At 40.6% G+C, this 13,728-nt stretch overlaps 1 protein-coding gene across 2 annotated transcripts in view; it reads left to right on the forward strand.

Moving 5' to 3' along the window:
* SOS1 (SOS Ras/Rac guanine nucleotide exchange factor 1) overlaps positions 1–13,728 on the forward strand; it is a 44,977-nt gene that overhangs the window by 6,383 nt on the left and 24,866 nt on the right. For both annotated transcript variants that reach the window (XM_040058650.1, XM_040058651.1), the window contains exons 2-8: positions 1,473–1,598; positions 3,828–3,959; positions 4,950–5,114; positions 6,238–6,447; positions 6,902–7,045; positions 8,075–8,185; positions 8,295–8,393. In XM_040058650.1, coding sequence (XP_039914584.1) covers positions 1,473–1,598; positions 3,828–3,959; positions 4,950–5,114; positions 6,238–6,447; positions 6,902–7,045; positions 8,075–8,185; positions 8,295–8,393 — 987 coding nt within the window. The remainder of the gene's footprint in view (positions 1–1,472; positions 1,599–3,827; positions 3,960–4,949; positions 5,115–6,237; positions 6,448–6,901; positions 7,046–8,074; positions 8,186–8,294; positions 8,394–13,728) is intronic.

A 13,728-nucleotide genomic window follows, 5' to 3' on the forward strand; every position in this document is an offset into this window, starting at 1 on the left:
GTTGGCATAATCAAAATAGTCGTGTTAGCTAGTCAAATGGAGAGAAGTTCTTCTGTTCTATTTTTGCCAGGCTGCTTTTAAGTTGAGAAAGCAGTGACTTTTGGAGGTGTTTTTTCAGACCTGCTGCATAAGGGTGTGCAATCTGCAAGAAGCCAAACGCGTGATCCGGCGTATTTGAATCTCAACAGCAGTTAAGTGAGCCCCAGGACTGTGCCCAGACATGAAGCTTTCAGACTAATGAGTGCTTTAGCAGGCAGGTGGATTTCTGTTTGAGGCTGTTGTGTGTTTGAACTTCATAACATTTAGCTCTTGCTATAACTGCAAACAGGAATTAAGACTCAGGTGTGAAATGAAATAATTACGGCAGCGTTGTTTGAGCGTAGACGTGAGTTTAGCGTTTGGATGAGGCAGGTTGTTGGGTTTTGCTTCAGAGTTGTTAGGCTCTCGTGTTGGTGACTGAGAGAACTGAAGGCATTTTGAGTTGTGTGCAGGGGAACAGTAAAATGATGAAATTGGGGCTTGACAGATGCATTGCGAAAGTCAGCAGTCAGCTTGCTCTGGCATAATATTTACCATCGGTGTAGGACTGAGATTAAAATTAAGCTTAAGCTCTGAAGCGCTGAGCTTTGTGTACCTGAAGTTTAGGATGGTTAAAGCTGTGCTAATTAGTGAACTAGAGAAGTGCAAAGCGAAAGTGTACCTCACGTTTCAGAAGTTACATGAGTGTCTGGAAAAAAAATGGAAGGAGCAAGGGGGATTGTTCCTTGTTGAGTTTGCACAGTAAGAAATTAGACACACTGATGGCACACAAGTAAACACCAGATTTTCAGAATCTCTCAGCTGCCACTTAATGCCAAGACAATGCTGTGGCCTTTTTTGAAGTGTTTTTTTTTGTTTGGGGTTTTTTTTTATTGTAGAGGCTGACATATTTAAAAAAAGAAAAAAAACCACTATGGAAACAAACTTCTAAGCCAATCTTATGAGTGCTAACTGGGAATGGATTAAATAATTTGAAACAATAAATGGTGCTGAAATTGTTGTTCCTGTAGTGTGCCCTGTGAGAAATGTTCTGTATTTTATTATTATAGATTGTGTCAAAGGGGGAAAGCCCCCACTGCAGAAACCTCTTGTAAAAACAGTGGTTAAAGAGCTAGTGGAGAGAGATAAGTATATGCAAGGGCTTTAAAAGTTTTCCTAACTGCACTACTAAGCACAGTTATTAATTAACCATTTTCTTGACATTAAATATAATTTATAGTGGTTTGAGTACATAAAGCATTTGAGATTTATATTTCTGTCAGGTGTGAGTGTTGCACTCAGGTTTGTCTGATGAGCCTTAGCAGAGCTACTTTATTGTATTTTTCTGGGCTGTTTGGCTTGGGTTATATCATCTTTGGTTTTTTCTGCAAGGTAAAGCTTGTGGTTTGGGGAAGAGCAAAACTCAAAGCTTGACTTCTTCTCTTTTCCTATAGGTTCAGGTGCAAGTCCATCCCAAACTTTCCTCTACTGAAGATGCGTTGCAGTATGTGGAGGAGTTAATCCTTCAGTTGTTAAATATGTTGTGTCAAGCTCAACCAAGAAGCTTTCTGGATGTAGAGGTATAGAGAACATTCATTACAAATGTTATTACAAATAATTTGAACCAGTATATGAAAGCTACTGTATTAATCATTTCACGATGCAAAAAGGAAAGCAGTAATTATGTCTTTATGTATCAGAGCCTTCTGCATAAAGCCTACTGAGTTCCCTAATAGCTCATTTTCCTGTCAATTGAATTTGCTGTTCAATGCACAGCAAAACTGTCTGTGAGCTGTATTACTTTTTAATAGATGGTGAGTGTAATTTTTGTGTATAAAGCTGACTTGTTCCCTTCAAAAGACCTTTTTTCCCCCCACTGATACTGTATGCAAACTACAGCTGCTTAGTCTGAGGCTCTGTGCTGCTTGCTCAGCATGGTAATTTAGGCTGATATATCCCCTGCTGTCCCAGGAATTAAAACAAAAATAGTTGAGTCGCTTTTTCAGAAAGAGTTTAGGAGGGCTTCTTTCCTGTGTACAGAGACCCCGTCCCTTACCATTGCCTTTTCAAAGATCTGCAACCTCTGCTGCTCAGCACAGCAGCTCAGTGTTTAACAAGGGAGTTTGAGCTGGAGAGTTTTTCCGTCTGAGGAACAAATTAGTGAAGCTGTATCCCCTAAACTTGTAGGACCAGGAATACCTTGGTAGCCCTTGGTGCTTAACCATGATTTAAAGACTTTGGTGCCCAGCTACAGCCTCTGTGTGCTGTGTTCCTGTTGGTTTCCAGTGCTTGGGGCCAGGGCCTACGCCAGGAGACTTCCTCATGTTCTGAAGAAAGTGGACTAATGGCAAAGAAAACCTCACTAGCTAAAAAAACCCTTAAAAATGTGGCTGTCTCAGAGCCCAAGACCGATGAATTTCATCCTTCCTCTTCCCTTTTGAACACTGCCACCTCCACTGGTGTTCTAGTGTCCCCTTTAAGGGCTGACCTGTTTTGCAACATCACTCTGGTCTGGCAGCTCGAGAGACAAGAGCTTTGGGGAGGGTTGTTTAGTGCTGTTTTAAACAACACTGACAAAAGACTCCACACAAAGTGCTGTATTATGAGTGTTATGGCTGTGAACACAGGAGAAATGCAGAAAGTGGAGATGATCATGCAGCCACCATTTACCCCCTTGGTGTTCAGTGATGCACAATGATGCTGGTTTTAATTACATGGTCAAACACATTTGTTTTTCCCCTGGGAATCCTTCATTGTTCAGTCAACAGAGCAGGAGTGTGACTTGGTATTAGATAGTGAATCAGACTTTTTTTGGTAGAACCTCTGCTTTCCTTTTGCCAGAGTATTATGAGGGGGAAAAGAAAAGCCTGCACTTTGAAAAGTTGGGTATTACTTTTATAGAACAGTGTTCTGTCACTTTTCTTTGTTGTTAGAAAGTTTTTGTTTGTGTCCTTTTTCCTGTACCAGCTCTCTGTAAGTGGTCATTAACTTCATCTTCCTCATTTCATGGTTACTCAAACAGGAGCCATATTTACGTAAGTGAGCACTTGCAACTGAAACAGTCAGTGGGAACTGTGGTCTGTGAAAATAAAGTGTGAAGTTATGTGAGAAAATGAATATCTGACATCTGTGAAGATTTAGGGCTACAAAAAAAAAAAAAAAGGTGAAGCTTTTGAACCTCCAGAGAGTTCCAGCAGGAGAGTTGTTCAGTGCATGGCAGTGTGCATGAATTGCTCAGGCACTGCTGCAAGGAGTAAAAAACTGGGCCATGTCTGGCCCACCTGTAGCCTGAAACTGGTTTGAAATATGTGGGTGCTGTTGGATTTTCTTCTCCTGTTAAGTTCTCTACCATCATCAGAGCAGTTTGCATGTGTACAGACTAGACCATGAGCTGATCAGGAAGGGTGAAACAGAAAGCTTGTTATCATTTCATTCAGTGACCATCCTGTGCAGGGAATAAAGTGCTGGGGGAAAATGTAGTCAGGTATTTAAATGCTGAATTTAAATGAATTTAAAAGGTGTGTGCACAAGGGGAGCAAACTGTGCCTTCAACTGCAGCTTAATTCTAACATTTTGAGTGCAACATAATTCTCTGATAATGACACTGTGAATCAGCCTTATAAATGTAGTGAGCAGCGTGTACCAAAATGATAACATTTCCACATCTTGTATAAGCTTTTATAGTTAAAATGCAAATATTAGCAACCATTCCTTTGTCCAGCAGTGGAAAGCAGTTTGCTAACACAGTTACATTGCTGAGACCATTCAGATGGTGCATTTACCCCTTGGTCATGTTTTCTTGCCTTAAGGATCGTGTTCAAAAGAGTTTCCCCCACCCGATTGATAAGTGGGCAATAGCTGATGCCCAGTCTGCTATTGAGAAGAGGAAACGAAGGAATCCGTTATCTCTTCCCGTAGAAAAGATCCATCCCTTGTTAAAGGTAAGCAGAGATGGAGTCTTACTTTCAGAATGCAGTTAGAGGTCAGTGTCTCCAATGTCCGTGTGCTGCCCGAGCTGTGAACTGAAGGAATTAGGAATATCTGTGTTGTAACCCCTTCGTGTCTCCAGTGTCCGTGTGCTGCCCGAGCTGTGAACTGAAGGAATTAGGAATATCTGTGTTTGTAACCCCTTCGTGTCTCCAGTGTCCGTGTGCTGCCCGAGCTGTGAACTGAAGGAATTAGGAATATCTGTGTTTGTAACCCCTTTGTGTCTCCAGTGTCCGTGTGCTGCCCGAGCTGTGAACTGAAGGAATTAGGAATATCTGTGTTTGTAACCCCTTTGTGTCTCCAATGTTCGTGTGCTGCCCGAGCTGTGAACTGAAGGAATTAGGAATATCTGTGTTGTAACCCCTTCGTGTCTCCAGTGTCCGTGTGCTGCCCGAGCTGTGAACTGAAGGAATTAGGAATATCTGTGTTTGTAACCCCTTCGTGTCTCCAATGTCCGTGTGCTGCCCGAGCTGTGAACTGAAGGAATTAGGAATATCTGTGTTTGATGCATAGTTCTAAGTGCTCCTGTTAATGGAATGTACTTATTCCTGAGTTACAAATCAATTCTCTCTTGGAGAAACGAGGCCAAGAACCCATTGTATAAGTTTGATTGTGTTTCATTTTCCATGACTAAGAAAACACTGGAAAAGAACTCGTGGAAATAACCCTAAATGTTTAAGTGAGGTTTTTGGGGCAGTTTGTTGGCTCTTGGCACTTCCACATTTCATAGAGCAGCATCTCCAGTGACGCTGTTTCTTCTCTAGGTCTACACACTCCTGTGTTTCTGTTCCTAAAAAACGCTGTGGATATGTGGTGAATCTTTATTGAGCAGGGTCTTAAGTTTGCTTACTGGTTTGAGTTATAATTTACAGTGTCTGTTTCATCAACGAAGTAACAGCTTTTTTGTTTGTTTTGTTTTGTTTTTTTTTTTTTTTCCTTTTCAGGAAGTTCTAGGCTACAAAATTGACCACCAAGTGTCTGTTTACATAGTAGCAGTATTAGAATACATTTCTGCAGACATCTTAAAGCTGGTTGGGAATTACGTGCGGAATATAAGACATTATGAGATTACAAAACAAGATATTAAAGTAGCAATGTGTGCTGATAAGGTAAGCCCAACTCTGGTTTGTCAAGTTAACAAACAACTAAAGCTATAGGTAATTTTGAGAGGACAGTGTCTTTTCCTTAGTGAGTACATGGAATGTTGTACCTTCTAAGAAGAAATTATTGCCATAAAATACGGTTCCAGTAATGGAACAGAACTACGAGAAAACGAACTGAGCTAATAAAGCTCTTACTTGTGCTTATTAATACTTGAATCTCTCTTTCTCTTGATTGCACCTGCCTAATGTCAGCAACAGGTGAATACTTTAAAAATGGCTGTGAAACAGCACTAACTTGAGACTGTATTGCACATAAAAAGCAGTTTCAGTGGGTAAAACAAAACCCCATCTCCTCAGCATCTCAGCCCAGTCTTCCTCAGCAGTGAGACGTGGGCCTGGTGAATACAGAGTGGAATCTTCTGGCAGTGTGCTAGAACTGTATCTTTGAAATATTGATTGCTTGCATATGATAAATCTTGCTGGGTATGAATTAGGACCTCTGGTAGGCAGAGTGTTTAGAGTTCCTGTTGTGTGTGTAGTTCTACAACAGGACTGGTTTCTGGAGCTGGTGCCCTTCCTCGAGGGGTCATTTTAACAAGAGAGCTCAGCAGTTCAGAAACTGGGCCATGTACAGTCTGGGGACAGGCCAGTGTTCATTGCAGGTACATCACAGGGTTCTGAGCATGATCGTTTGTTACTCCTGGTAAAGCTAAAGCTGAAAAGCCAGAATGTACACATCTTTTGTCTTCACACAGTGTGGTGTGTTCAGAAACTTAGATTGTGCACTGCTGATTCAGAGCAATAGAACTCGGCTAAATGCTAATTGCTTTTGTGCACTTCAGCTTTTGAAACTGTAATTCAGTTTAGGGCCACATTCTTGGCAAGATGGCCGGGTTGGTCTCAGTGACTGGGAGTCTTCAGAAATTGTCACTGCAAATAATGCCTCGCAAATTCATCTCGATGGATATTTGTTTTGTAATGCTCAGCTGATTGCAGAATGATAATACATAGATCTTACTGCTGATCAGTCTGATTTCATGGGAGTAATAGGTTTTCTTTACTGGTAACTCACTGGTCAGTCTTGAAAAGGGGTTCTCATTTGGTGGATTTCCCTCTCTTTGCTGCCTAGGTATTAATGGATATGTTCCATCAAGATGTAGAAGATTTAAGTGCACTAACTTTATCTGATGAAGAACCCTCCACCTCAGGGGAGCAAACCTATTATGACCTAGTAAAGTCATTTATGGCAGAAGTTCGACAATATATAAGGGAACTGAATCTCATTATCAGAGTTTTTAGAGAGCCATATGCCTCCAACTCCAAACTGTTTTCATCTCATGTGAGTATTGTACAAACCTACAAACCACAAACACAAAAAGCACCTACTATAATATCTATAAATACAGCTGGATACTTCCTAAACTTGACTGTTCTTGAGTTTAATGTGTCAGTAGTAGAAAATGCGCTTTTCTTGAATTCTGAAATGCAAATGGTAAAAGAACACTTGCAGGTTTTGTAGAACTGTGGAAGAAACCTTCCCATGTACTTATGTTTACTTACAGGCCTGTAATTTTAAGATGTGTCGCTGTTCTTTGCCATGTTTCAATAACGACAACATTTTATTTATTTATGTATGTCCATTATTTTAAAAATACATTTCATGATCTTACATAAATCACAGAAAAAGTATATTATAAAATGATTGTAAAACGTTGTTCTATTTAAGGAAGTTCTTGACTTTCAGATCACAGTTTGCACGTTTGACTTTTGTCTTGTTTTGCTGCTCTTTGCAGGATGTGGAAAACATATTTAGTCGTATATCAGACATCCATGAACTTAGTGTGAAGTTACTGGGTCATATAGAGGACACTGTTGAAATGACAGATGAAGGCAGTCCTCACCCGCTAGTAGGCAGCTGTTTTGAAGATATGGCAGAGGTAACAGAATGGGGTTGGGGGTTTGGTTTTGTGGGTTTTTGGGGTTTTTTTTGCTATTCATATTTTAATACTTGCAATTAGAGATCTGTTCCAGCTGGCTTTCTTCAGTTTGAGGTCTCTTCTTCCCACCCCACTGTAATGAAGGGACTGTCAGTTTTTTGAAGTGCTCTTATCTTTCTAGTCTCCAAATCTCAGCTTTTAGAGTGGCTGTATTAAAGTTCAGAGAGCAGAGGTGAAAAAAATCTCAACAACACTGCTGAGGAGGTTCCTGTAAAACTAGAAGCTGGTCAGCCTCTCCTCAGTCCCTGAGAAGATCAGCAAATCCTCCTGGATTCACATCCAGCCACCATGTGAAGGAGTAGAAGGTGGCTGGCAAAAGCCAGCAGAGCTTTCCAAAGCACAGACTGCAGCTGTGCAGCTTGACTGCTTTCAGAGGGCTGCTGAGGAGCAGTTACTTATTATCTGTTGTGTGAACAAAGCCTTCAGCACAGTGTGTGATAGCATGGCTGAGATGCAGCCTGGCTGGTTGGGCTGTAGAACACGGGCAGGTAGCTGAGGGAAATTTGCAATGAGAACAATTGAACATTGGGATAGGCTGCCCAGAGAGGGTTTGGTGCCTCTGTTTAAGCTTAGAGTTAGAACTCACCATGATGAGAGACCCTGAGCATTCTCAGACAGCTTGAATGATGGATCTGTCTTTGGCCCTGAGGTGGGCGCTGCTCTGAGCAGAGAATTGGGCCAGTTGACTTCCAGAGATCTCGTTTTAGACTGATGTAAACCATGAGTCTGTGCATGGAAAAGTATGGATTCTTCTCTGTAGGTGTTTTGGGAAAAGCATGCAGAAAAGTCTCTCTTATGTAGGATTTCTGTAAGAAATATGGAAGTTTAGCTGTTAAATCAGTTTTGTAAACTGATGGCATGCCTGCCCATGGTGGGGAGGGCTGGAGCTAGAAGATCTTTAAAGACCCTTCCAACCCAAGCCATTCTGGGATTCTAATTTTGTAAAATGATTCTTTACCTCTTTTTTAGGAACTGGCATTTGATCCATATGAATCATATGCACAAGATATTTTACGACCTGGGTTTCATGATCATTTTCTAAGTCAATTATCAAAGCCAGGAGCAGCATTTTATTTACAGGTAACTTGCCTTTTAATAAGACATATTGTTGATATTAGTCTTGTAATTACATTGTCTTGTTGCTTCAGTACATGTGTTGTTTTAAGACTAAAACTTATTTTCTTTCTAGTCAATAGGTGAAGGCTTTAAAGAAGCTGTTCAGTATGTCCTACCCCGGCTCCTCCTTGCCCCCGTTTACCACTGTCTTCATTATTTTGAACTGCTAAAAGTAAGAATATTGTGCAAATCTGATGTGTTTGGGGGTTTCTTTCATGGTTCTCAGTGTTAAGTGAGAGCTTTGAGTGCTCAGTTAGGTGTAAAATCTTTTACTAGAATGTGAAAAGTAAAACTGCTGTGTTGGGAGAAAAGCAGGCGGTGTGCTCTGCAGGTGGATGCCATCATTAATTGAATATCAGCTGATAATTATTTCTGTTGAATAATCTATCAATCCCGAAAGCTGTAGAGATCTACACACTCATATTCTTGGGATGGTTGTTTGAACAGTGCTAATGTTAAATGAGGCCCCAGGCCTGTGTTACAGAAAATGTCCAAGCTTTTCTCAAGCTGTTACTTTGGAAATTTGAAATCACAGCGAGATTCCCCTTCAGACTTCATTTGATTTTAATAAAAGCTTCAGTGTTCTCGCAGTACACATGGTGATATCTTTCCTTCAAAGGGAAGGCTTGGTTAATATTTGTACTCGGGCTATTTGTAATTAGACCTTGGATTGATAGGGTAACAATAGCAATATAGCAATAGCATACAATAACTGCAGAATGTTTTTCTGGGTCACTTATCAGTATTGCATAATGATCTTTAAGGAGTGTAAAACATTTTGAGGAAAACTTTCCAGCAGGATCTTCTTTTGGGTTTAATGGAAATTCATAAGGCATACAGCGTCCCAAACAAGTACTTATGGAGATTTGGATGAGAAGTAAAAAAAAGAGGAACGACAAACCAAAGCAGTTTTTAAGAAATCTATTGTGTTTCCTTGAATGTTTGGTTGGTTTTCTTTGGATAAGCCAGTAGTTCATCTTTCAGCCTAAGTGTCTACAAATGTAACTCCATTTTTACTGATTTAGATCTACATGCCCACCTTTGGCATGTCTTACATAACATGCTTTTTGAGAAGTTTTGGGATGTGTGCTTGATGTGTTTGTCTCATTCATGGATCTGATCTGACTTCAGACATCTTTAAAATATTAAGCATTTCCTTTGCTGGCAGTCCATTGGACGAGGGGTTTGACACAATTTGTTTGCATTTTGTACAGTAAAGACGCTCACAGTGAAAGGTTTCCCTGCTCACACTGTTATCACACAGTCTCAAAATGCAGCACTTGAAGGCTTTGCATGAACAAGGCACTGTATTACCTAATGCACAAAGCATGAAGGATTCACGCTGGCTGACACCCAGCCATCCTGCCACTGTGCCCAAGGAACAGGGAGCAGCCTGTGTTCACCTTTTTTAGGGCAGAATGGAGTCTAAACTGATCCCCCTCTCCCCAAAGTTCCACTGGTACAAGGTTGTGTGGAATTCTCTTGTATGATAAGAGGCCTGATTTAGTGATTGCAGGCATGTCTGTGGATGATCAAGTTTAAAATGCCATGAACACGGACCTCTGGTTATGAAGAGACAAAACATTGGCAAAGTAGCACGTGGAAAAAACATTTGATTTCTCATTAATATAGATATACTTAAGGCTAGAGGGGTTAGCATTTATATTTGAGCTGTGCTGTATAATGTTGCATATTTTGAAGTCATCTATTTAAAATGCATTTCAGTTAACCTTCTAACTATGCAGACTACAAAAAAAAGAGTAAATTTCTCTTCACTAAAGGTTATCCTGTTTAGAAGCTAAGTCCCTCCTGAAGTTGGACAGGGCACCAAGAGTGCACGAAAGCATATTCTGTTTTTAGCTGAATCTTCTTGCATTGTTGGGTAATTAGCATAGGACTAAGAGCTGTGTTTTCCTTCAACCAACCTGAAAGTCCTCCAGCTTTTATACAGGAACTACATAAAACAACAGCTTTGTGTGAAACTGCCCTTTTCTGCAGATGTTCAGATAATAAATGAGCTTTTCTAAATCATAGAATCATAACTGTGACCTTTAGTAACTGAAGAAATAGGTTTCAAATGCTGCACATTTGTATGCATGTATGATACTCTTTCATTGGGTGAACAGATTACTTTAAAGTTCTTTTTTTTTTTCCAAGTAGAAATGCTGCAAAGCATATATAAACTTTGTTTAGATAGAACAGTATATTCTGGGAAACAGGAGACCTTGTTGGGGGATTTTGTGTGGTTGGGTTTTTTTTAAGCCAGGTGTAGACTTGAGTCCCATGCCTTATGAATGGTAACCTATTGTCTCTCTGCTAATGTATTTTAATTGGAATTCTATCTATAATGTACTAAAAATCTCAGGACGCTTTCATTTTGCAGCAACTTCTATTATGTTCTATTTATTTTTTTTTCAAACTTTGTTCTTAGATGATAAGTAACAATTCAGGTTTTACTGACTGGCAACTCAGCTCAAGTAGAAATACTCCTCAGTTGAACCTTTTTGTCCTCCACTTTCACCCCGCTAATGATAAAAATAATAATTCTGCTTTGGCAAGGTCTTTCAAGATGATAACCTCTCCTTTTCCCTACCTGTTGGTGTTTGTTCCACGTTGCTGAAGAAGGCACAAGGTGGTAAAATGTTAGTTTAGGGCTACAGCGTCTTGAGCTTGATCCCCGAAGTTTCTTGCTGTGTGTTTTATTGGGCAGCACATCCCAAACTATTTTGGGCTTTGACTTCACTTCGATTCTCAGCCTTGTTTCACCCAGTGTCGTGTTCCAGGGTGTCACAAATTGAATTTGGTTTGCAATCCCATCTGCGAATGGTGTAACCCAGCCCAGGGTGGAGAATCAAAGTCTTAATTAGCTGAACTTCGTCAGTCTGCAAAGGTTTTACAGTATCTGCAATTACAGGCCATTGTCTCCCAGCGCTGTCTGGACTGCTTGTCTTCAGTATGAGCACTGTGATTAACAGGTTCTGTTGCTTCAGTTTGTGAAGTATCCTTTAATTACTGTTAATACCAGTAAATCATGATTTGAACTAGCCGTGAATTCACTAGCCGTGAATTATTTTAAGAAAGCATTCGCTTAATATCAGCACAAGATTTTACTTTCTGCAATCGCTTTTTCTTCAGTACTTCTTTCCAAAGACGGTAACTTGCACAGTACTGTCTGAGATAAAATAAAAAGCAGAAGTGTTACTGTTTTACATCCCTTTGTGTATGTAACAGCAGATGTGGGTGATTTCTTACACCCACTGGAGATCAGGTGCACTTCTAGGTCTCTGTGACAGAGGGTGGTCTGTGTGTTAAACTAAGTGTAGCTTGACCAAACTGTTGCTAGTGTATAAGGACCGCACAGTGTCTTTGGGGGTTTCTTAGGAGAAAAGGCTGTGGTGATGTAAAATTTGGTCTGAAGTCTAAGAAGGCATTTCCTAGAATATGACAGTAGGTAAAAAATTGAAGAAACTTCATGTGGTTAAGCTAAGACGACTACTTGTATTACCACTGGAATGTTGTAAAGGTACAGGGGTTGTGTCATGTGGTAGAAGCCAGATTGATACAGCCAGGTGGAATGAGGAAGTGAGATTCTGTATTATCTCTTGCTTGTGGGGTTTCATTGGCAATATTTCTATTTCTTTTCTCCTTTAAGTACTGGTGGGTTTATGCCTGAAGTCAGCTGTGTGTTCATCAGGCAAAACGGAGAAGTTGATAGGGGAAAATAAAACTTTGTCACACGTTTGTCTGTGTGCGTGTGCACTTTTCCCAGAAACTTGGTTATTGTTAACCAAACTAATTGGTCCTTATTTTTCTTTCTAGCTGTGGCACTCGTTGATGTATTTCCTGTGTTTGTATCAGGTGAATCTGTGCACGTGGGTGTCACTTCATTTGTCAGTGATTTATGTCATCTGTTGTGGAGTTGAAATGGGGCTACATGTTTTGCTTTATAGGGTTTTTTCCTTATACACAGGATGTATCTGGGGTTTTGAGAAGTAGATGTCTCTTTCCAGGAAATTTTCTAATAATTTCTAATAATCTCCTTTCCTTTCTACCTCTGAGAATATTTTTTTCTATTATCCCTCTAAAATTGATTCTCTGCAAAAATGGGATAAAATGTTACAAAATGAGTGTAAAATATTCCCTGTGACCCTTTGCCTTACAGTCCTCAGTGGCTCTTGGACTGTGTCAGTCAGTTCTGCTGGACCTGTAACGACACATGCTGTACTTTGGTCCCTTGAGGCAGGAGCAGGATGTCACAGGGCCAGACTTCTTTGGGAAGTCAAATGAAGCAGGTCCTGAACTCCAGACCTGGGACGTGTTTAACTGTAGGGTTCCAAAGTCCTGCTTTCCAGTCAGTTCTAGAAACACCTGCATGGCAAACGCTCTGTAGTCCTGTGGGACTTGGAAGATCTGTTCCTGTTGGAACCTGGGCACTGAGAGTTCCAGGCTCTCTGTGCTCACAGGCACTGACCCCCAAGCAAACACTGCATTGGACCTGAGCCCGTGGAAAAGGCTCCAAAATGGAGTGACAGCACTGGGATTGTGGGTGTGGAGTTTGGATAGAAGTGTGTGATAGCACAGGGTGGGAAACTCAGAGTTGAAGGGTTTAGAATACAGTAATAGATATAAAGCAAGATGGAGGATTTAGGGCAGAGGCTGAGTCCTTCTTTTTCACTTCTTCATGGGTCTGGGTGGGATTTTGTAATTGGACAGAAAAATCCACATTGCAGACCAAGGGTGGTTGGTTATTGGGTTAAAAGTAAAAATAATTCAGGTGTTATTTCATAATTGGACAGTTGATTCTTAAAAGGCCTTGTAGAGAGAGAGACAGGTCTACATTTTTAGTTTGTTAACTCAAAGTGCTGTAGAACTCACAACTTGTGAGACTTTAACACAGAGAAGAATTAATAAAAACCTGAGTCCCAAGACAGAATACTATCTGGAGCTTTTAATCCCAAGCCTGGCAAAAAGAAGATAAAAAGCAAGGTGTTCCCACTTTTCAGTGGCTGCTGTTAGTGATGGTGGAGAGCTCTTCAACTTCTATGGCAGCAGCTTGTGCTGATCACCCAAGGCCAAGCTCCCATGGAAATGGATGGGTGTTACAGGACTTACACAAATTTTGATCCTTTTTTTCCCCTCACTAAATAAAAGTTTTGTCAAAATCCATCAAGTTAAGAAGCTTGTTTTAGTTGGGATTTTCAACTCCTTGTTTTTGTGACTGTGGCAGTCATAATATAGTCTCTGATACACTTGTATTGCTGCATAATCTTTTAAAAACAGGGGAAAAAAAGTATTTCTCTGTCCTCTTCTCCTGCCACCTTCTGTACAAAAGGCAGATACTTGGAGAGAGGTAGTGCAGTGGTTGAGGCTTCCATGTGCTTGGACCTCTTCACTGGAAATACTTCTGGATGTGGAGCTGTGGATTTAGTCCCACTGCCACCTTTCTTTGTTCCTCTTGTAACAGTGGATGTTTGTGTTTTCTGTCACGACATCGAGATATTCAATGG

The sequence above is a fragment of the Hirundo rustica genome, chromosome 3 (genome assembly GCF_015227805.2).
Source record: "Hirundo rustica isolate bHirRus1 chromosome 3, bHirRus1.pri.v3, whole genome shotgun sequence".
Classification (NCBI taxonomy): Eukaryota; Metazoa; Chordata; class Aves; order Passeriformes; family Hirundinidae; genus Hirundo; species Hirundo rustica.